The 24234-nt window shown below is 43.1% G+C and overlaps 2 protein-coding genes across 10 annotated transcripts in view; both read right to left on the minus strand.

Moving 5' to 3' along the window:
* LOC139637159 (CREB3 regulatory factor-like) overlaps positions 1-12475 on the minus strand; it is a 37059-nt gene extending 24584 nt beyond the window's left edge. Inside the window, exons 1-5 of one of the 9 annotated variants that reach the window (XM_071505743.1) lie at positions 7677-8068; positions 7120-7285; positions 1485-1562; positions 1280-1344; positions 1049-1165 (exon numbers count right to left, since the gene is read on the minus strand). In XM_071505743.1, the coding sequence (XP_071361844.1) occupies positions 1049-1165; positions 1280-1288 (126 nt within the window). In that variant the 5' untranslated portion in view covers positions 1289-1344; positions 1485-1562; positions 7120-7285; positions 7677-8068. Of the gene's footprint in view, positions 1-1048; positions 1166-1279; positions 1345-1484; positions 1563-6324; positions 6455-7119; positions 7550-7676; positions 8069-12285 lie in introns of those variants that run through there. The other 8 variants (XM_071505745.1, XM_071505741.1, XM_071505746.1 and 5 more) reach the window with 8 other exon arrangements.
* A 497-nt stretch (positions 12476-12972) lies between these two features.
* Positions 12973-22302, minus strand: atpv0e2 (ATPase H+ transporting V0 subunit e2). Its single transcript, XM_071504936.1, has 4 exons — positions 22081-22302; positions 20787-20834; positions 17812-17910; positions 12973-15935 (listed from the first exon to the last, which is right to left on the minus strand). The coding sequence occupies exons 1-3, from the start codon at positions 22182-22184 to the stop codon at positions 17817-17819; spliced, it is 246 nt and encodes an 81-aa protein (XP_071361037.1). The 5' UTR covers positions 22185-22302; the 3' UTR covers positions 12973-15935; positions 17812-17816.
* Positions 22303-24234: the final 1932 nt, after the last annotated feature.

Below are 24234 nucleotides of genomic sequence, written 5' to 3' on the forward strand. Positions count from 1 at the left end.
TTCTCACTGCTTTTAATTTTAAAATCACCAGCCCGCCGCCCCCCAAGAGGAATCCTTCCTGTCTGAACGGGGGTTAAATGAATGTCATACCTGAGACACCAGGTGAATGCAGTTAGCTCGTTAACAGCTGAATGAACTGGTTCCTGATTAACCAGAGTAACAACAGAGTCTGGGGCAAATACTATTACATACTATTACATGTACTAAAATTCTACTCTGGAGAAATTTGGCAAAAAAAAAAAAAAAAAAAAGCGAATTAATGTTAATTATGTTTCCATGTGAACATCAAGAGCTGATTTGTAAAGACAAACAGCTGGTGGCACTAATTCTCCCGTCGGCTGCTGCTAAAAACAGCTGCAGAAGAAGCACAGCGCAACAAGAAAGCACAATAATTAAAGTGAGAAACTGTACTGTGGCATTTCTGCTATGAACCTTTCAGTTTCCAGCTATTTGTGCTTGGCAGAGGTGGAAAAGTTGGTTTACTGATAGAAGCTAAATGTGATAAAGATGCTGTTTCCGATGCATTTTCTGCTTTTATCAATACACCAACTTCTCCTCCTCTGCCAAGCATTAAAAACTTTTTTGCGACATTTCCTGGAAAGGCAGGTTTTTGAAAATGAAAATGCACATTTAAAATAGGTGAATATTGACAGATTCATACCTAACGTGCCAGTTAAGCAGCCATTAAGGGCCACAGCCGGGTTAATCAGCTAGGTAGTGTCTGGGGCAAACATTTACCAGGCCCCATTTTTAATTTCTAATGACTCTCAAGGTCTTGTTTGGTGAAATCCAAGGTCTACAGCTTGTTTGACACTGGTCACAATTAGAAATCACTGGACCTTCACATCAACGTGAGGTCATGATGAAAACTCAAACTTTCTGGACTCTCAGAACGCTGAACTTAAATTTCAATAAAAAATAATGCTGTGTTGTTAAAAAGCCACCGAAAAAATCTCCCCAAAAGATTCAGAGCTGTAGTTTTCAAAGTCTCACTTTAAGCCATGTGACTTGTGAAACTCGTGGCTCTCTCCGTCAGGTGTTGTCTCACCTGGTCGTACTCCGTCCTGCCCCCTTGTGGCGACATGGCCAGAGGATAGGGGCTCAGCAGACCCCTGTGTCCCCCGTAGGCCTCGCCAAACGCAGGCTCCATCCCATTCATACCCGGCTGAGAGGGAGGAAACACACAGACACACACAGAATGAGATACGTATCCAGCAGGGAGACCTTTCAGACGTGATGGGTGAGAACGGCTGCAGTTTCAGGGAAGCTCCTACTTTACCTGAGGCATGCCCGAGGCAGGAGGGTGTCAGGTCGCGGTCACAGCGTCAGTTCAAGTGAGATCTGCTGCAAAAACAAAATCAAGTTCCCATCTGAACATCGACATGAAACAAGGGGGAGACAGGAGAGTTCATTACAAAGACGACAGAAAGAGGAGATGCCAGGAGGAGGAAGAGGAGGAGGAGGAGGAGGAGGGGGTTATTTACCTAAGGTTGAGAGTTGTGAGGGTCAAGGGGTGGGGCTCTTTTCACATGTCGCAGCCCTGCAGCTTTCAGCCTCCCAGCCTGGAGACAGAGAGGTAGAGGCGGGACATGGAGGGAGGCAGTCAGACGTGGGTTCAACAGAGGTCACAACGTAAATGACACAGCAATAAAACAGCGAAAGCAAACACATCATTACAGCGTAGAGGCAGATGACGGCAGTAAACTCCCAACAGAAAACATCTCGCTGAAGAAATCAGCGAGATTCTGTTTTGTTTGTTTACTGTGATGAGAGATTTGTTTTTCTTATAAGTCACGTTTTCGAAGAGAAACATTAATAAAGCTGGAGCTCTTTTGTTTGCTCAGCCCTGGCGGCCATTGTTGCTCACATTAGCTGGCCAGTATTTCTATTAATACATCCATTTATCCAACATGAAACAACATGCTGAGGCTGCTGCTGCTGCCACAAATGTAGGACACATCACTTCCTGAGAAAGAGCTGCCGACAGTGGTTTCACTGTGCAGAGTAACGTTCGTGTAGCGTTTGTAAATTCAAATGTTGTTATTTACCAGTTAGCATTTGTCATTCCACTACTGTGTGTTTGTTGAGCATCAAAAGATGTTAATTTGTTAAAAACAATTACACAACCGGTCGAGGAGGAAATGAAGACACAAGGATCGAGCTATAAAAGGAGAAGAGTTTAGACAGCAGATGAAAACAGATTAGAGCAGAAGTTAAACATTTGTCAGAAGCAAAAACCACTTCACTGGTTCAGTTGAAACTCATTTTAACTGAGGAGTGAAAGAGAGACTGAAGGAGCAGGAGAGGAGGAATTAAATGTTCTGAAGGCTAAACATTAGCACTCCTTCAGATAAGCTCGCCTAATGTAGCAAGGTTAAAAAAAAAAAAAAAAAAGAGTAATTTTATTTATTTATGATCATGAAGAGGCCAAAACCAACAGTGTGTTAGTCCATCTCTCAATACTGTTAGTTTTACCAGCTAGAAACCTCCAGGGCTGAAACACGAAGCTAAGACAGAGGAGCTGAGAGCTGCAGTTCCTCTGACGACCACTAGAGTCTGGCTCCAGCAGTGAGTCCGTTCCCACAGACTCCCGTGTTCACATGTCCAACTTTACAGCAGAAAGAAACATGTTTAAAAAACTGCTTTTGGTCTCTCGAGCTCATTTCCTCTTTCATGACGACTGTTTACATTTAAACTTATGCTGAACTGAGGGCGTGAACACTTTGAGTGACAGGTGGGTGAGCGTATGCCTGCCAAAAAAAACGGCATGCACCAAAGTCTCAGCTCCACCTCTTTGTCCGTTTTTTGATTAGCTGGAAGGTAGGCGGAGTCAGACACTGCCAAGATGGCGACGGCGGAGCAGCCTGCTCTTCAGAAACCTGCGGGTGATGTCACGGAGGCCACGCCCATCTTTATTTACAGCCTATGGCTCTTACTTTAAAAACAGGCAACACAAACAGAAGCTCAGGCATATTCCTCACCAGCTAGTCTCTGTAGTTTTTAGTCAACGTGACTCACACGTGTGAAATGTGAAGTTGTTTGGGACTATTTTCAGTCATGGATTAATACATATTTGATGCTGAGTCAAAATGAAACTACAGTGTGTGTTCATGATAATGAAGGAGCGTATCACCCATTGCAACAGTGTGAGTCACTGATGTGGTTTTAATTGTTTCTGAACAACAATGGAGCTCTATGGCTCAGGGGAATGAGCTGTATCATGCTTCAGACGCACTGACAACACTTGTTGATGGTGGTTTTGGTCTATTCATAGGATTTGTTGACAATAAGGAAAGAGCAGAATATAGCCAGCCTCATTCTGTAACCTAGCTAACTTGCCCTCTAAAGAACTTCTTCTTTGACTCCGCCCACTACGGTTAAACTCGACCAATGAGGTAACTTCTGCCTGCGGTGAAGCTCTGCATCAGTTAGTGTTTGTGAAACCAAACAATCCAAATCTGCCTTAGAGGAGAAGAGAGGAGGCCACAGAGCGAAGCGCTGATCAGACCGAGCTCCTTTCAGACGGAGACATGATGAAACACCGAGCAACACTAACACACACACACACACTGCGGGAACAATGCAGGCCTACTGTTTTAGTACCTGTGGAAAACCAGGAGAAACCAGCTCACACTGACCCTGGTTCAGTGATTCGAGAACAATGTCACAATACGCTCTCTGTGGATTGACCTCGGCAACACAAGAACGAGGAAATGAGGATTTGCTGAGCGGTTATGACACCGGCTTGGCATGCCACATGGAAAACTGGTATTTGGCACATGGAGCCAGCCAGCTACCAACACACTGTGTATACAAACACTTATCAGACACATACAGTGTTTTCAAGTAGATAAAAAAAACTCAACCTACAAACGCACAAAGGACACTCTTCTTTATCGTGAAGTTACAGCAGCAGCAGCAGCAGCAGCAGCACTGTCACTTCACTCAGGGGTTAAACCTGGGTGCTCGTACCAACGGCGCCACTTGTTCAGGAGTCAGTACTGAGTGTTTCTACTCTTATTTTAAATTGTAAAAACACATATGATCCTGACATTTGCATGCAGGTCAAATCAGAGAGACTTTCATTCTGCTGTTAAACCATTTTATGTCCCACACTGCAAACAAGAACTGCACAATCTCAACAACGTCCTCTTCACCGTTGCAGCGTGCTTCAAGACATTTGCTGTTTCTACAAGGTAAATTTACAGATTCTTGTTTGTATTTGTTCACACTCCAGCTGATATAGGAGCCAGGCATGCCTCGGTGAAATAACAACCTTGCAATCATTTATTGTGTGTTGGTTCAACATAAGGCTCGGTCCAAAGGTCTCCTTGCTCATAAACACACACGGGCAGGCAGAGTTCACTGTAAGGCGACGGGGAAACAAAAGGAAATTGCTTCATCTGGAGCCTCTGTGGGTCAATAACCACCAATAACCATCGGCTTTACGTTGAGCCAGCCGTTCAGTCGTCCCATGTAAACACCACTCCGAAAAACACAGCGGATGCCGACACAACTGCTGCTTATGTAACAACTCCACCAAATACATAAGTGACAGAGCAAACATGTATGCTAACACTCACAGTGTGCTCAGATTATGGCTCATGTAGAGCCAGTCTGAGCATTTCCTTGTTGTTGTTGTTGAGGAGGTTTAAATGTCTTCTCAGCCTTACAACAATTTATGATTTGCAGCCAAGTGTGCGCTTACAGCTAACTCTGGTGTTAGTGCGTGAGTGATGCACTGGAGCAATTATCCCGAAGACTGTGTGGGCAAAGAAGATGCAAAAATAAAAATGACCTCATGTAACACAGGGCAGGGTATTCAAATGATTCTGAACCATGCCACGATGTTGCCTGCCACACTAAATTGTAAAAAAAAAAAAAAGCAAGAAAATGCCAATTATAATTTCCTAAAGTCAGAGGTTATGTCTTCAAACAGCTAGTTTTGTCCACCCAACAGCCAAAAACACAAATATCATCAATTTATTATGACATAAGACAAAGAGATGCAGCAGATCCTCAGCGGAGCGAGGAAATGTGAAGCTGTCTTGCTTTAAATGTGGCTTCAATAATTCATTATTAACCATAACAGCTGCAGATTATTTTTCTGTCCAGTGAGAAATCAGTTAATCAACCTATTGGTTCACATCTATTAGCTACATCCCAGCAGGGTATTACAAAGCTTTTGAGTCTAATGGGGTATCAAGGGGTAAAAAGTGAGTTGCTATACTCTATCTTTAGTGCTCTGATGTGTTTGTAATGTTAAAGAACCATATGGTGTTTCTATCCCATATGGCATCACTACCTCCCTGGTGAAATGTAGTTTTTATATAGTAAATTTCAAAATAAAAGTATTATAGGATTACTATATCTGATTACAACGCACAATCATCTCTCGTCCAAACATGTGCCAAACAGTCACTCTGACAGTGAAGCATGAGGCACATTTAGAGCATGAGCAGTCTGACCAGACAATGAACCTTCAGCAGCTGGAGGCCTCTTCAGAAAAAAAAAAAAAACCTTGCAGTATGACAGAGGGCAGCTCGGTGACGGATGGATGGAGGTTACGCACGGAGACATGAGAACGTTGTTGAGGAAAAAAAGTAAATTAGAAAGATTCCTGCAAAAAAAACAAACAAAAAAGGCTGTGATGGCAGAGACTGTGAGCGAAAACAGCGAGGACGAGACGGGAGAGCATGGGAGGAGAGGCGGTCTGGCTGTCGGTCTGTCTGGGAAGCCAATTTGCCAAATTAAAGCTCCAAAAATCTGGGCGGCTGACAAAGCTCCGTCTCGCCTGGGAAATCTCCCTCTCTGCTCTAATTAAATAAAAGAACTTGAATCACGACAAAGACACAAAAAACAAAACACCATAAACGACCTGGATGCGCCCCCTGTCTCTCCTCTCCGTGTCCTTGGAGCTCCGCTTCCCGTAACGATGGAGAGCCAAAGTGGCCCCCGTCTGCCGCCCCTCGCCTCGTCTCATCCGGTGCGCGTCCACAACTCTCCCCGGGAAAAAAGCTGCCTATCTGCCGGTGAACCGATCAGTGCTACAGAACTAATGGGGCATGACGGAGCTGCGTGTCCGCACAGCTGGATACAGCGGCGGCGGCGGCGGCGGCGGCGCACACAGAGCCGGGGCAGGGAGGAGAGGAAGGTGCCATGGTGGCAGCCAGCAGCGTGTCCCGCATGGCACGGCGCTTCCACAGCCAGACCCTCTCCTCTCATTCCACACTGCACATCCACGTTTCATGCATTTCTATTTGTTATTATTATTATTATTATCTTAAATCAAAGCAAAAAAAAAAAAAAAAAAAGAAATCCTACCAAAAGCAGCCACCACGCGTCGCGGAGTCTCCAGCCGAGACAACAGGGATCCTCTCAGCGCACAGACAACAATAAAAATGGGGCGCAGCTGGCAGTGCCACCGGATGTCCAATATTAATTGTTAATACGGCCGATTTCTGCGCATGTGGATCGGCTTCAGCGTTTCACGGCTCCAGCTGCTCGCAGGTATGAAAGTCTGCTCTCTGTCTCCGCCGCTTCGCACTTCCTCTGGTAAATATTAAAGTTGAGGGCGAAGAATAAATCAGCGAACAAGTTTGGCTGCTGTTTGTCCACCTGCAGGTGCTGCTGCCGGGTGGTGGTGGTGTTACAGGCCCGGGCAAGTTGTGCTCGGTGTGAGAGGCAGGGTTATCACCAAAAACCAGGAAAAAGACTCATGTGCGTAAGAATATGGGACAAAATGTGCAAAATGTAATACAAAGTGAATAATGCATCATGAAAAAGGTTGTGGAAATGTGATTATACTGTGGTTATAAGATATAAATGTTACAGACACTGTTTCCTCCTCATTAAACTCACATCTCCTGTAAAATCTTTGGATCTGATGCATTTAAAATATTCCAGGTTGCTGTGTTGTTCTGTGCCATGCATGCTACTGTGTGTAAACCCAGGTGAAAGTGGCCATTTTTTCATCACAGAACAGCGTTAAAAGCCTCCACTAATGTCCCTGCCCATGCTTTCAATACCTGTCTGCAACTTCTCGGTCGCCAAACTTCCCGCAAATGCGCGTTTATTCGCCCGCAGGCGGAGAGCGGGGAGCGGGGAGAGGGGCTTTACCTCACGGCGCGTCCGCGGATGTCCCCTCGGAGTTCAGGCTCCTCCGGACCGGGGTAAAATGTCGGCCTCGGCCTCTCCAGATGATATTATTATCACGCACCATCCACGGAGCGGGGGACGAGGACCCGTCCGGACAGCGGCGGCTCAGCCCGGAGTCCCGTCTGACCTAGGGCCGCATGCAGGAAGTTAGTTCACGGCGGTGCCGAGCTGGCCTGTATGGCGGACAAGCGGGACAGAAAAGATGGTTGTAGGACTGTTCACCCCCCCGCCTCCTCCTCCTCCTCCTCCTCCTCCTCCTCCTCCCCTCCATTGGTGCAGAAGAAGCCACCGCTCCGGAGATGAGAGGGTGGGAGAGAGAGAGCAGCCATCTCTCCCTCTCTCTCCCCCTCTCTCTCTCCATGAAGCTAATTCCCTTTATTAAATAAGTTTAACCGGGGTGCCCCCCCCCCCCCCCGGGTTTAGACGTGGTGCCGTCCGCAGAGCTTTCAAAACAAGACGGGGGGGGGGGGGCACTTTAAAACCACTTTTTCAGGACAGAGAAGGAGACACAGACGTACAGACTGGTGGAGGGTGCGGGTCCTCGCGGCTGGACGTGTTGTCTACGGGTCCTCTTTGTTGTTGTTGTTGTTGTTGTTGTTGTTGTTGTTGTTGTTGTGTACCAGTGTTGTTGTCGTTGTTGTTGTGTTCGCAGTGGTTAGCGACTCGTTTCCTGGTTCGGCGGAGCGTGAGGACGCGGACAGCGGCCGACCCGCTCGGACTGGGAAGCGTGTCAGCTGGAACAACAGCCGCGGCTCCGCGCGGAGCACCGGGGGCGCAAGTTCACGGATAATCCCGCACTCCGAGCGTCAAGATCCGCGAGATTAGCGCTACGGATTTCCGGACGGGGGTTTCAAAATAAAAGTCGCGCTGAGGCTCTACATACAGAAACTAAATTTGGATTAAAAAATTTGGATTTGAACTTTATATTATTGCATTACAACAGTGTTAAGAATTCTATTTTTAATCTAAATCTGATTTTTTTTAATTAATCATAGCTGTTTGTCTGAAATTACTGCTTTTCTGAAATAAACTTTTTGTCGAAATTATTACTTAGGCTATATTATTTCCTCATTTGTAAGGGACAGCTACAGAAATGTATTGCCAGTTGCAGATGTGTCTGATGTACTGTACGTGAATAGCCAAAACCAATTTCCAACGCCACTTCCTTTCACAGGCATCTATGGATCAAGCAATCTTTAAAATTATATGCTGCAGGTTAAAATCGGTGCATATATCAGTGCACACAAAATCAGTGCAGTGCACATCAGTGCAAATGAAATCTGTGCATATAGTAATAAAACAATAGCAGCAACCATCCATAACATCACATAAACAAGACAAATAAAACGAAACCATTGGCCTAAATCAAGTTTTAAGCGGGACTTGAATGTTTTAGTAAAGGTTTTAGGCGATAGGTGTAGGCTGTTCCCAATAAGCAGAATCTCAGTATGGATGATCTTGTTTTATGAACACTTTATCAAACAGATGTCACAACTATCTTGTATCTATCATATGGGTGTGAAAAGATGAAGAATGTGAAAACAGTTTGCATTACATTTTCCAACATAAATTACATTTTATTTCAATTTGTATCAAAGCAGAAAGAAATAGGAAGTGATCTCCCCAAGAGACTAATCAGCTTTTGTTATGAAAGGCTTATTGCCATATTTCCGGTTTGTGGTAGTTCACAGTGGATAACTTGACTGGTGTTGAAGCCAGTGAAAACGGATATGGTTTGTTTCTACGACACGGCGGTCGTCAGAGGGGCGGGGTCACACGACCCGTCTTTAAGGACACCGGGAGGACTGAGTCTGTGAACCCACTGACCCCAGCTGGGCCCCGGGCTGCTTCAGAGCAGAGCCCCGCTGGAGCCAGTTCACCTCCATACCAACATGTTGAGCAGAGGAGCAGCCCCCGGCAGGAGGCCTCCACAGCGGACTTACTACAACTCAACAGCCGTTACACAACTGCTCCCTGAGCCCACTGAGGATCCCAGTGCCTGGCAGTTTCCTCTTAGCTGAACAAAAGTGACGAGCCTGTACTCTCATTGATAAAAATGGAGTAGACAATACATGCCAGCCACCTCTCAGTACTACACCTTACAAAATACAGGTTCAACGAAAACTGAACATTATAACTTCATAAGGATTGGTTTGCTGCTGTATTAGACTGTATACTTGGGTGTACCTAATAAACTGGCAACTGAGTGAATATAAGAATCATGTGGGCAGCCAATAATAGCTAATCACAGCATATCAGTGCAAGAAAATATGTTGTAAGCAGAACTGAAAAAGACATGCTTCAGGTAATGTAGAAATGTATTTATTTCCTAACTGCATTCGTGCCTGTTTGAGTTATATCTTCTTTATGGGTGTCATGAGTGTTGGGTGATACGACGATAAAGACCACGAGAAAATAGAAATTTAAATAGAAAATGTGACCCTTCCCCAAATATCTCTGGTTGTACTTGTATAAAGATTGTTTTTTTTAATTTATTTATTTAATTTTTTCACTGATGTGATGAACTACTGTATAAACAGGTACTCAGTTGATTTTCCAAAAGAAAATAACTGTATCACAGTATATATCAATACTGAAATGTAAAATTATTCTTATATATTGCTATTACTTTTTTTTTTTTTAACAATCCTTCAACAACCAAATTTAAGGGATTGTTATCAAAAATATAGGCCATCATTATTATCGGGATATTTTAAACTATGAACTTTCAATATCTTCAGTTATCAACCTTGAAAAAAATTGGTTCTCAAAAATTGTTTTGGCAGAATGAAGACATTAAATTATGCATCGACAGGCTTGCAGCTGTTCTCCTGTGATGAAAAGACGCAGCCGTCTATAGCACCGCCAGTGTTATGTAGGCCAGCTCATATAGCTGTTTGCATAAAGATTGTTAAATCTTAATGTACTCTCAGATGAAAGCAGGTTGTCACGGCGCATGAGCCACATTTTATGAATATTACAGAGGATAAGCCGTTGGGTGTTTGTGGTGTTTATCTGTGTCTGTCAGTCACAGCCCATATGTGTAGGCCTGTAGGCTCTGTGTGTGTGTGTGTGTGTGTGTGTGTGTGTGTGTGAGCCCTTAAATAATGTGTATTAATTTGGCATTCATGTGTTTAAAGGGAAATGTAGGCCAAGGCTTACGTACATGATAGTTAAAGGACAACGCCACAGTTTTTGGTCTCTGTGCAGAGAAGCTGCGCAGTGCTATCACCCCTGTATCTTTCTCTCTCGGTCACGAGCAGACGACTGTATAAATCATTGTTGATCAGTCACAAGAACACTGCTGCTTTTTCAAAATGTCACATAGACTTAATGGGCTGTTCACTCGTTAATCTGCATCCACGGGGAGACTGCAGTGCTGCACCGCCACTCGTTTATCTGCAGCTGTGAATTATAGATGAATGTTTGTCCTCTTATATAGTAATCTAAGAGGGCAGTGGAGTAGACAAATAACAGTAATTTTATAGAACATAATAATAATCCAGCACAACAACTTGTGCTGAGCATGTTCATGCGACATGTTTTGTTTCATTATTTTGTTACTGAACTTTTTTCGGGGATTGCTTGCTGTGCTTGGACGTTTGTGTAATTTAAACCGAGCATATTACAGTTTATTGCAACAAATCACCTGATTCACTCTAACCAGGCTTAATTTAGTCTTTATTCCACACGTGAGGAAGTAGCACTCTGCGCAGACACTGTCACATATTTTTGTGAAGGCAAACTTAAACTGTAATCATGTTTATTGTGTCTGTGTAGATATTTTTTATGCTAGTTGTCAGTGCTAATGTTGTAGCCGTTAGCTGTAAGGCAGGCTAGTTCTTGGCTACAATAGTCTGGGTTAGTTGTAGCAACAATACATATACATGGACACACAGACACACACATCAGTTGTGTTAAAAAGTCATTTAAGTGTTGAATAAAAATCTTTTAATATCAAATTTTTAACCTCTAACCCAGACTATGGGCTGAGTCGTAACATTTCACTCCTTGTGTTTGAGACTAAACCATGCGTTTCCTGTTTGTTTTGCAGAGATAACACCGACACCATTTATTAGCAGACACGTGTAATGTTTCACATTTTGAACACACTGGTGTAAAAGACACAGACAGAAATATCAAAAATGTTGCAACCATCCCCGGTTTAGACTTTTTTGACCTCTGCATCCGACAGCTTTTTTGCCTTATAAAAGTCTGTTGGATAAAGGTGATCCGGGCAAATGAACTTCTCCGCAGATTGTCCCAGAATTCATCACAAAATGATGTTATATGAAACACAGAACAGCAGCGTTGAAAAAATAGTTTACAAAACTCTTACATTCTGCAGCAAATAGCAGTTTTGTGTAGTTGTTCCAAATGCTCACACTCAAGAGCAGAGAGAAAAGCCTCCATACCGTTTAAATATAAGGATAATGGTGCATGTTTGACACCATTTGTAACCATGGCAACCAAGGTCCTTTACGCCTTTTGCTGCAGGCGTGCTATTTCAGGAGACACTCCTATGGGTCGTATCATAGGGTTGAAAAAAAAAACGACCTGTGTGGTTGTTCGGGTTGAGGACTGGTCATTGTCTGCAGGTGGTGGACAGTGTAAATACTGCAGCAGCTATTTCCTTCTTTGCCTGTAGGTGGTGCACTTTGACCTCTGTACCTCTGCAGAGGTGAAAAAAAAAAAAAGTACTTGTGAATGACTTTTTTTTTGCCTGTAGGTGGCGCAGGTTGGACCGGTCCAAAACTGCAGCTGTGCGACTGGACAAAATTGACTGGGTCTGTTTTCAGATGCTTCACATCAATGACACTGTGTCCTTGTTCAATATTAGATACAAAGATGCCGGAGCTCTCCATCCGTACGATAGTCTATCAACTTATTCATTTAGTTTTTCATCTGTGTGCTAATCACTTCCTTTTTATAATGTTATAACAAGTTTCAGAGCTTCAGTCTCATTGTGGTGTAAATGATTTTTTTTAGGCTCATCTGCTTTTCCACCTTTATCAGATTCTGAATATGAAACGTATCCATCTTTTACCTCGTATACTGGCAGCCTCAGTGCAGGAACACAAGCATTAGTTTCAGTCTCTTATTTAGGAGCAGGTAAATGCACCTTACCTTTTTTTTAGTCTTTCACTCTTCAGCTCCTCTGGCTTTTTTCAATCAATGAAAGCGTAAATTAAGTGAGGAAGCAGCTTCCTTGGCTCTTCAGTATGACAAGGGAGCAAGTACCCAGGCTTAGGTTTTCAGGTCTTCGCTGCAAACTGTTACATATTCTGCCTGCACCTCACAGATGATGTGAGCAGTGATGACATGTGAATCGTGCACGCCCGCCTCCCCGTGCCATTGTGAGGCTCGTGCATGAGGAAGTCAGCCTTGTCCTTGATTGCCAAGGTAACTTGATTAAACTGCCACAGTCCTTCACCACAGCCCCACCCCTTTCACAGGCAGCACAAGATGCAACAGGAGTGTTGACACTTCATTCGTCGCTTGTCTTTCTCTCTTTTGCACAAACCCACAGCATTCTGAGTGAATTTACCTCCAGTAAAACCTCAGGTATTTATGAGAGAAAGACTGGTGTTTGATATGATGTGATGTGTGTTTGTGAGTGCATGTGTGTACTTGTTGTATCCTTGTGAGATAAGAATAAACTTGCATAAAGGTAAAGTGCTACGTTTAGGTATCTGTGAAATGCAGAGAATCCGGATCCTCCAATGAAATGGCTTTTCACTCACAGTGTTTCCATTCACACAGGAGTGTACAGGTGTGTAGTGTGTACACGCTCAATATCAACCAAGAGTCAGATTATCTGAGACATATAGTTTCTTTATTAGTTAGTTTATTGGGTGTGTCACATACAATGCCACTCACACAGAGGCATTTACTTCACACTAATACAAGGTCACATATAGGAACTCATCTCCACCAACAATTAGATCTGTGATTTAGTAGATTTTTGTTGCCATGGTGACTCCTATCACACTAAAAAAAAAAAAAAAAAAAAAAAAAAAATCTATCCCTATTTCTATCCATGTTGCCAGGAATATTAACAAACAGCAGCCAGTTATCAGGAACCAAACAGATTCATCAGAAAAAGAAAAGAAAACCAAGAATTTTTTACGGTGGATACTGAAAATGGGACTGCAGCATGTTTCATCCTGAGAGGGACCGGGGATGTAATTACAACCAACTACAGGAAGCAAACCCAAAACACAAGGGTTTGTGGGTACATGTGATAGCCAGCAGTGAATGGTTGGAAAGCCTGACAGAAGAAAATGAAGTGAGAGCAAACCACAGCCTGGACCGATGCTCGAGACTGAGCTCAGGTTACAGGACCTGGTATCAGATTTGGTTTGACTCTCCTCCAGCGCCCACGTTTCTAACCAAGCCGGCCGACATGTTACCAGCACCCTGTCCAATAAATGAGCTACTCGTGAGTCCATGTGACTTTCGTTTACAGGCTCGCTGGCCAGAGCGAAACTAAATCCCAGCATGCAACAAAGTCCAGTTTCCTGGCAGGGGAGGTCAGACTTTGTTGGTATGATTGCATGTGATCCCACCCTATCTGATGTGGGCCCCCGCCTGTACAGCACAGTCTCCCGGGTGTCCAAACTTCAGATGCATGCCACCACCACAACTACTGTAAAGGGCTGGAGGAAAAGATACAACGTAATTTGGTCTTTCTAAAAAGTAGCTGTATATTGATTTTGATTTTTTTTTGGCTGAAGCAAAGTGGTTTAAGAGAAGAGGAGGAGGAGGAGGAAGACGAGGGAGAGTTTTGAGGGAGGGAGGAATAAGGGGGGGGGGGGGTTCTCAGGGTTGGCAAAGGGGGAGTGGAAGGAGGGAAATGTAGTTGTGGTGATGGCTGGCAGCTGAGACTCCTGAAGCATCAGGAGGAGGCAGGTGAGTCACACCAGCGTCTTATTCCAGGCAAATGTTTCATAAAAACATGTTAAAAATGGAAAGTTATGTAAAACTGACCAGCAGAGAGGAGTGGATGTGGATCTGTAAAACTTCAAACCCTGAAATCATCATCATCATTATCAGTTAACTGTGTGCTCAGCCGTGAAGCAGGCTGCTGTTAAAGTGGAGGAGGCTGCAGTCGACACAGGTGACCCTGACCCCCGCACTTTACCAGCTGGTGCTCGTGTAAACACGCAGCGACATCCAACAAACTCAAATGCACGTGTATAGATTAACATATGCACTCCCCCGCACGCAGAGCAGTGCAGTTAACACACACTGAACATGTCCCATTAACGTATATACAGCATTCATTTACAGCATCTTCAAACCTTCATTTGAATAGTTTCCTGCAACTTGATTTCTACAGTGAATTAGAAAACAGTGAATGATGCTGAGCTAGTGCAGTTGAACTACACACTGTACTGGAGCATTGTTGGCCTTTGATTAAATATCCATCACCAGTCAGTCAGAGGCACCCACCACTGACATCATTATGGGGGGGTCTCACAGAAAACAAAAAGTTTTTTTTCCATCGCTTTGTCTTTTGGTAAATGAATGTATTTAAAAGCATCTATTTTCTCTGCTGCTGAAAAGATGTGAAGGGTGGATGGAGGGGGGGAGAGGGGAGAGGGGTGTCACTGTGCCTAGAAGAGCTGCAAACCCCAAAAGAATTCATTAGGCAAAGTTTAAATGAGGAATTTGGTGTAACTGCTGTTTGAAAGGCTGACATGAACAGGTGGGGGTGGGGGTGGGGGGTGGGGGGTGATGGGGGTGAGGGGGATGAGGGGTGGGGCTTAATTGGGATAAGAAAATGTTAAAATCGTGGACATCAACATCGATTCCATCGGCAGCTACGAGCAGCCTCGCTCCACAAACCGTGTCCCTGCAGCACGACCTACGGTGCATCTGCACACAGGATTTTATCAAAAGGGGTCGAGTGGAGCGGGACTGAATTGGGCGATGAGATCACCATGGCAACGAGGACCTCCGCGGTGTCGAGCATGAGGGGAATGTGGGAGGGAGGTTCAGGCTGAAGTGGTCTAAAGTGGAGGGAATCGCTCTTCACTTTTACAGTTTGGGAGATTCTCATGGCCGCGGTCCAAACACTCACACTAATGAACTCTTCTCTCTCTCTCTCTCTCTCTCTCTCTCTCTCTCTCACACACACACACACACACACACACACACCATTACATCACAGATAATAACAGTTATATAACAAGGCTGTGCGGACACTGAGGTAATTACAAGGAGCTTACATCAGTGTCTGCCGGCCAAAATAAATACAAACACTCACAACTTCATGTTCCCTGATGGCAGCGACACAAAAACCAAAAATGTAAACAAACACAGTGTAAACTAAAGTATTTAAGCATTGCACGTTTCAGAGATGGACGATTAATATCTACACATAACACATGACGTTGTGGTTTCACTGGTCGTCACTCTTATTAACAGGAAAAAAAACAGTCAGTGCTTTTGTCATTTTCAGTTTGCTCACAAATCCTCCTGTAATTCACAACTGGGTTGAAGTGCGTCCCTCTTGTTTTAAAACGCACAAAACGTGTCCTGATAAACGTCTAAATCTTAAATTCAACATGCTGTACATTATTCTTAATGGTCCTCAAGGTTGCAAACAGATTTTCGAGATACAAATCGCTGCAACATAAGAAACGTTGCAGCAGTTTTGTGTGTGTGTTTGTGTGTATTGGGGTGTTTTGATGGTTAGGGGTTACGTTGAAATTGAGTCCAGCAAACCAAGGGGACAGGAACGATGGGAGGAGGCGTCGCGTCACACAGTCCTGCAGGGAGAAACAGAAAGACTCTGAGTTCTGGATCATTTCCGCATCATGAACATCAGTGCTGTGGTTCCCGACCTCGTCCACCTCATGGCCCACATCTGACCCAATAACAACACAGAGGTCAAATAATGGGTTTTTATCTTAATGATAACGATCGAACACTGAAAGCAGGAGAAGCTCTATTTCTTTTTTTTTGTTTGACAGGGAGCGATCACCAGTCAGTTCAACATCAGCCTCTCGACTCTCTTTCCTTTTAATTCCTCCTGTTGTTTTCTTTTAGCAGACACGCATACGATGTAGTGGCGACAACGTAAAAGTTCCTATCATTGGCTTATCACAGTGATGAACATAATATGAGAAAAAAGTTTGTTCATTTTAAAGATCATTTTGTTTTAAAACATTAAAAAACATTATTCAGATTTTTATTTATAATAACATCTTTTTACCAAAATTGTAGTTTTGTTTTGGATTCGTCGGCCCACTTGCAATACCTTTGTGGCCCATCAGTGAGCCCTGGCCCACAGGTTGGGAACCACTGCATTAGTGACGACTTGTACTACTTGACTGAGGGTCAGAGCGAGATGTGAAACAGCTTGTGGAGGCAGTCAGAGTTCAGCGGGGCCTTTGAAAACAAATAAATTGTCTCTTTTTCCACATTTCACCGAGCTCATTTTTGTTGTGGAGTTGATAAATATTCACGCCTGAATGCCACTTCTGTCACCACAGGCAGCTCAGCGGTGGGGATTTTTTTTCCCCTGGTGTATTCGGGGGGAGAAGGAAAATGGAGTGGTTTTTAATTCGCCAACAGGCAAATACTGAAGGAGCAGAACCTGTTGGAACTGAGCAGCCAGCAGAGAAAGAAGTACACAAAAGCACAGTGCTTCTCATTTTCTTTCAATTCTGTCTCACTATTCAGCCTCTTCTTGGTTATTCTTGTTGTTTTGTGAATTTTAAGGGAAACTTTAATAACACCAAGTAAAACAGCAAGAAGTCTTTAAAGGTGCATACTTTACTTTAATTTATATATGACAGCAGAATGTTTGTTTCTTTATTCATAACAATTCAATGTTTTTTCTTATTACTTTAGTTAATTAATTAGATTTAATACAATTTTTCAAAATAAAATACTTGAAATGCAGTTGCTGATTTCACACAGAATTAAAAGGTCCCATATTTTACATTTTCCCGTGTTTTATCTGAAGTGTTGATCTCCATCTGAAGATATATAAACCATCTCAGTGTAGTTTTACATCTCCTCTCTCAGGCTTCTCTCTGGAGCTCTAGTAACAACAGGTCAGTCAGCCAATCAGAAGAGAGGATCTGAGCCTCTCTTCTGATTGGCTGACTGTAATGGAGTAAAACTACAGCAGATTTCAGAGAAACAAAATCCTGCCAGGTTGGATGGTGGGTCCAGGTGGGCGGGGATTGGGGCGTGGCTGAGAGCGGTGACTGCTTTGTTGTGACATCACAAAGTTCCAGAAGTCCTGACGGCTGGTTTTAAGGCTCAGTTTCTGAATACAGGCTGTGTGCATTTCTCTGTGGACTGAGGCTTTGATACTTTCACAGTATTAATATAGAACCTAGACCTGCTTTATAGTCACAAACACATGGACATCTACCTTTAGACACAATATGTTACATTAACAGTATGAGGCCTTTAAATTTACTAGTGGGCATTTTTAAAAAAAAGCAAAAATTTGATAGTTTTGTTTCGGAGAGTGGTGTTAGATATATGACGCTGCAGTGACACGATGCTGCTTATAGGTCTAAATTTAATTTGTGTAGTGTCAGGACATTCAGATTAAACTGCCAGTCGAGCCAGTGTGTAGATTTAAATCAGGGGCTGTGCCTTTAAATGTCGGTCTGACAAACTGACCTTGTTTACTCCCAGAAGTAGCGCAGGTACCATATAGTTTCATTCTTCAGCTGAGGGCCAAACAGGGGGTTGGCCTGGGCCAGAATGGCTATCAACCAACTGAGTGAAGAGAGAGAGAGAGAGAGAAAAGAGGCGTCAACAGGGCGATCTCATGTTAGTACAGAGTACACTATAATGTATATTTGCTTTTTAATCACAGCTTGGGTTTTACTGCTGCAGATTTGGGCAACATACTAACAGATCATAATGCTGTAATCACCACCATTACTGTACAGAGAGCAGACAACAGCACAACAGCTTTGCAGCAAATCCAAACAGGCCACGGACACAAGAGACTCAGTCAACTTTCAACAGCGTCCAATCTCAAGCCGTTATTTGAAGGTCTAAATGAATAACCTTTTTTTTTTTTTTTTTTTGGTTTAATCACCCTTTTTATCAAACATGATTGTACAAGCTCATACTAATGAGCTCAACCTGCAGACCGGCCTGGATGCAGCTATGTTTTCTTAATGACCTGGCTAGCATCGCTGCTGGTCTGAATGAAGCATGAAGAATCTGTTTTAATGACTTTAGTTCTCTGGCCCCAGCGGACTCCACAGACTTCACAATAAATACAATTCCATGATAACTTGTTTTAATTAGCAAAAATGACATCAGAGAGATGAGTGTAAGCTTCTTCTCCATTTACCGGACTTTAAGTCAGGCAGATTGTTGGACACCACCAGGCTGAATCTAACCACGCATCACCTGTGGCCTAATTCCAATCTGGCCCCTACACCCTCCCACTCTGTGTGGAGTCACACTCCCAGCTGTGGAGGGTCTCTTCATCAGGGGGGAGGGTATAAATACACAGGCAAGCTTTGGGATGCCTTTCTCCGATGGAAACAGGAAATTCATTGTTACCCAAAATGTAACCTCTAATTTTGTCATGTGTGCATGAAAACAGTCAAATGTTTGTTTGAGGGGAAGAAACCTCTTAATTCTCCGCACGACATAAACGCACAGAACTCACTCTTGTAGGTACGTGGCATTTCAGACTCGGTGGTGGAGGGCTTTATAACCCACTCCCACTTAAGGGTCATTAGTTTGGAATGACACTTAATGTGGTGGAGAGTGGGTAGGGGGAGGGTGCAGGGGCTGGATTGGAAGTGGGCCCATGTGCGCTTCAAGTTTGATCTCCGTGTGTCCCTCAGTGGCGCTGCAAAGCAAACCGTACGTTCCTTCATCTGCTTCTTCCGATTGAAGCGAGTAGCCGGTGGCAGCTAACATGCTAGCTCGATGTGATTATGTCACTTAGTGTTAACAAAAGGTCTGTCAACATGGTGTCATTTAGAGAACTGTGCTGATTTATGGTTTGTGAATACATGCAAACCTGATTATAAGCTACTTTATGGAAGCTAACAGGCTAAATGGGAATTTTACATTCGGGAGGATGCTACACTGTGGGTTTGACCTAACTGCTGTTAGCTTAACTCTCCTTTCTTTTGTAGGTCTTTTCCTGAAATGACGTTTGAACGGAGCACAAGGTGTGTGTCAACATTAAGACTTAGAAGTCCACAATAAATATATATATTTTTACATTTTCTTCATATTTTGTTCTTAACTGAACCGCCTGGAGAGATGCTACTGCTCAGACACTGGTTAAAGGTCACAGTTAGTTATCACAATATAAACCCAGTTTGTAAAATACTGGCTGGACCTTTCATTTAATAAGTAAAACACAAAAAGCTCAACAACACAAAGTATAAATCACACAGTGATGGCAGCAGTTGTATTACTGCAATATGGATCCCTGGTAGCACAGCTTGTTCTGAGCCTATTTGACTTTATTTTAGTAATATTTAAATAGTTGGAACATATCAAACAGACACAGTGTGAATAAGAAGACTTCAGATAAATATGGTCTTGCACGTGTAATAAATTGTCTCTTGCAACTGGATAAATTCCACCTCATAGATGAGTCTGTACCTTCACTGTCCCTCTCTTCCATCCAAGCTCATCCTCATACATCATCATAAAACAATACAGAACAGCTTCTCATTTTACTGTCGTTAAGGTTGAAAGAATCTACTGCTGCCTGTGGTGTTTTTGTTGTAGGTGGAGGGACATTCACGCCCTGAAGGAGCTGGGGCTCCCTCTGGTGGTCATCACATGATGCTGCGTGCTCATCCTACGTTGGTCTGTGTTGTGACCTGGTTTTTGAAACAGGGTTCAATGAGCCAGATGGATTTAGAGATCTAAACTCCTAAGCCTATTGTTTAGTAGGGTTCTCACCACACCATCATTACACATGCTCTCTCTATCCTCTAGTGCACCGTTACAATTTCTCTGCCGTCTATGGTCCAGATGTGTCACGTTCTCCTGCAGGCTGTTACAGCAGGAGCAGCACAGCTGTTGGTTTTTAATTCTGAGGCTCAACTCTTTTGCCTTGATAACAGCCTGTGGGGCTTAGTGAGGCTGTTGTGGTCTCGGTACAGCTCTGAATAACACTGCACCTTGCTTCAGTACAGTTAGATCCTCCTTCACGCGTCTGAAAACATCCACTTGGTCCCCGACAAGAGCCTTCTGCACATTGTCCAGCATTATATCCCATTATAATAATTTCTCTGAGGTCTCCATCTCATGTTGCTCAGTTGTTAAGTACTAACTTCCCTCCTTTTTTAAATCCCTATGGCTTGTTATTAGTCTTCACTTCTCTTTTCTGTCATTCATAGGCACACAACTGCTAAGAGTTTGTAACTGCTATACATCCACCATAATACACAACAGCCTCAGCAAAAGGCTTTTATTTTGAAAGCAGTGGCAACCCCAAACTGCTTTTAATGTAAAACTACACTCACTCATTCATAAAAGTTAGAGGGTTAATTATGCAGGTGTAATCAGAGCAGAGTCACATCAACATGCAAAATGACAGCAGCTCCACACTGAGGAGGAGGAGGAGGAGGAGGAGGAGGAGGAGGAGAGTTTGTACTTACAACAGGTAGCAGCAGACCGCTGTGAGGATGAGACTGGTGACAATCACACTGTCAAAGAGAGCAGAGCCAGTCAGTCACACACCTGACAGCAGCAGGTTTCTATATAGAAGTAAAGTGGTTCACATTTCTCATAACAACATGAGGTTTTAAATACCTAACAACACAATTTGAACAAAGTGATTTTGTTGTGGTAAAATATTGTGAGGTGAACTGAGCATTTTTTTAACCTTACTTAAATATTATCATATACTTTTACGATGGCCACCACCATGAGAGATACTGTATTATTATTATTATTATTATTATTAGTATATATTATTTAAGTTCACATCTTTCTAATTTAAAGCAGAAATGCAGAATATAGAGTTTGGAAACATGACAACAAACACCATGAGATGATAGAAATCAACTGTCAAACCATTTATCCCTTATAATAGTAGGATTAATAGCTAATGTGAGTGTATGCTGTGGGTAATGTTGCAGAAAAGTGTGCAGGACTGCTTCACTGAACTATTGTTTCCTGGGAACTGTTGCATAAATGTGAGGAAGTACCAGGTTTTCCAGGCATTTACTGGCAAACACTGACCTTCCTGATTCACACTTCCACACAGCTTCAGACCTAAACACTCGGTGTTCACAATCTGATGCAATCCATTGCAACCGTTCTGCCACGTTCAGTGTTTTGACCCTGTCACTGAGGTGTTCCTTCAACTGAAAAGTGCAATGCAAATAAATCAGATGATGCATTCAAATTGTGACCTGGAAATTAAAGAGTGTCACACAGATCAGAACCACTCACAGGCTTGGAAACGTATCAGAATCTATTTTAACTGATCAAGCTGAGTCCTGTTAAAGTGTTTCTGGCTGAACTGTTTCCTGTGAGCAGCTGTGATGGCTCCAGCATCACCGTTGTTTCCATGTGCAGGTGTCACATTCAGGGTATTTTCCAACATTAACAAAACTGCCTTCTCACTGAAGCTAAAGGGGTCTTTTCTTGTTGCAGTGACCCTGTAACCTGGCTGATAACAGTGTGGATGGATGGACAGATGGATGGATGGATGGATGGATGGATGGATGGATGCAAGATGACGCACAGGGCCTCCATCACATGAGCAGCAGGACGCTCCTGCATCTATAACGACACTGTGCAGCCCACTGTGGAGTAAACACTCATTTTAAAAATCACACAAATATTGACTAATACCTGAATGCGGACGTTTGCGTGTGAGAGGAGAGAAAAACACCAAATAATCGCCGTTAATTGAAGCCAATTAACGGCGGCGGGACCACCTACCCCCGGTTGGGTCCCTTGGGCACTAAAAACGGGGCCACGACCCCCACCAGCCCCCACAGCGTGGTGAAGCAGATCATCGGCAGGGCGAGGGAGTGAGACACCATGGCTCCAGTCCGCAGAAAGCCGCAGACACACAGGAATTAATCTCGGTTTGTCCTCTCGGAAATAAAGCGCATCAATGGCCGCTGAGCCTGCCAGACGCTTCCGCTGTGCCCCGCCCACTTTAAGCCGACGTAGTAAATGATTGGTCCAGACTCCGTGAGCAGCTGTTCTCTGATTGGTGCAGCCAGCTGCCTCTCTGTGTTCCAGCGGCAGGGATTGGACGGTTGTCTGTGCCAGCGGACTGCAGGCGAATGTTTTCCATCTTCATCCCAAATGTATTGATCCATCATTTTCTGATCATCTGTGAATGTATTTCCTGAGAGGAGGAAGGAAGTAGAAACCAAGAGATGAAAACAATTTAAAGCAAAGCCAAATATATATTTTTTTAATATATAATGCCAAATTTAAGAATTTCTCATTATTTTCAACCAGACTTTTTTTTTTTCCTCAGCAGTAAATAAATTGACTCATATTATGACATTTACAAACAATAATAATAAAAACTAAATCATTAACAAATAATAAAAAAAATAAACATATATGTTTATCATGTACATATCTCCAGAGCAGGGCCGGCCTAAGTCTTTATGGGGCCCTAAACTGAATTAGATTTGGGACCACCCCACAGCCTCAGCACCAGCAATACTGTTGAACACATTGCACACCCAGGCTACTGTAAATCCAGCACACACATCATCAGCTGTGTTGCTCTGCCAGTGGCAGCGGAAATTGATTAAACCAGTATTAGCTGTTAACATAATATTGCATTTTTGTATGATTACCGCTGAAATAATAAATATCACAAGACCAGCCTCTTATGCAAATTCATTTGAGAAAATGTCAATTTCTGCTCTTTTAAAAAAGTACTTAACTGTTGTTTTCTCTGAAATGTAAATAATCATTTCACAGCCATCTGGAGCAAGTATTAATATGTTTGGACTAGATTACCAATTCAACCAGGGCTTTATTGTTACAAGCTTTGACTTTTGACCTTATACTTAGTTTCTATTCTTAGTTGGTAATTAGAATAGTGTGTTGTCTGAGCATTTTAATTCAAGCAAGCTACAGTGTATGTGCAATATACGAGAGAAACTACAAAATACTAATTTAAGATATTTAATGATGTGCAGTGGGAATCAGAGCCACAGGCAGCCGACTGGCCACAAAGTCGACAGTAAATATTGTGCGTCTCTGTACTCACAAAGCGCACAATGATGCAATTATGACTGCAAAACCCACAAGTTTTTAGAGTAAATATTGTAACTGCTGCCAGTTTTGCATGAAAATAGATGCTCGTGTAAACACATGGGAGCAATCCAGGTGAATCATAGATTAGTATGTCTTCAGTGAATTTCCTCTTTGATTTTGCTTCTACGCTTTCAAAGATACGATGCCCATATGCATCATAGATTTGACCAGTACTTTTCTCCCACTTCAGTGATGCCCTAGTCTGATTGAATTAACTGACAAGGTTCTCAACTATGTCAGCGTCACAGCATTTACACAGAGAGCTTTGTAAATTTAGATTTTGGGGACACTTTACTGTGTGACTGATGGCTTGATATAGTGTTAAAATCATCCCGATTGTGGCAACATGAAGCTTTTAGAAATACTTTCAGAAATTGCTCCTGAAAGCTTAATGCTGTATGTCAGACTAAGTATTATACAGGCTTTAATTTTATGTTCAAGAGTACATTTAATAATCTAATGTGTATTCAACACATAACTGATTTTTTTGAGTGTAGCAGTTGGTTATGTTGCACCGAACTAGATTATGCTCTTGCCTGGAAACATACAGTGGACAAAGGTATCAGTCTAGACGTTGCAGTGTCTTGCATTTCATAATGGTTTTATCTATACCCACAAATATTCATTCCATCCAGACCAGAGACCAATGCTTTCCAGTTTTAAGTGGGTTACCATGCCAGGAAATACCAGATGGCTTACAGTTTGTCGTTCCCAGGATATTTTCCATTCCTTGGCAAGACTAGTCACTTTTTCCCTTGTGGGAAAATACACACAAAGTTCTGGAACTCCTGTACTGGTACTACT

Source organism: Trachinotus anak, unplaced genomic scaffold (assembly GCF_046630095.1).
Source record: "Trachinotus anak isolate AG129_WGS33_773 ecotype Australia unplaced genomic scaffold, CSIRO_AGI_Tana_v1 ptg000019l, whole genome shotgun sequence".
Lineage (NCBI taxonomy): Eukaryota > Metazoa > Chordata > Actinopteri > Carangiformes > Carangidae > Trachinotus > Trachinotus anak.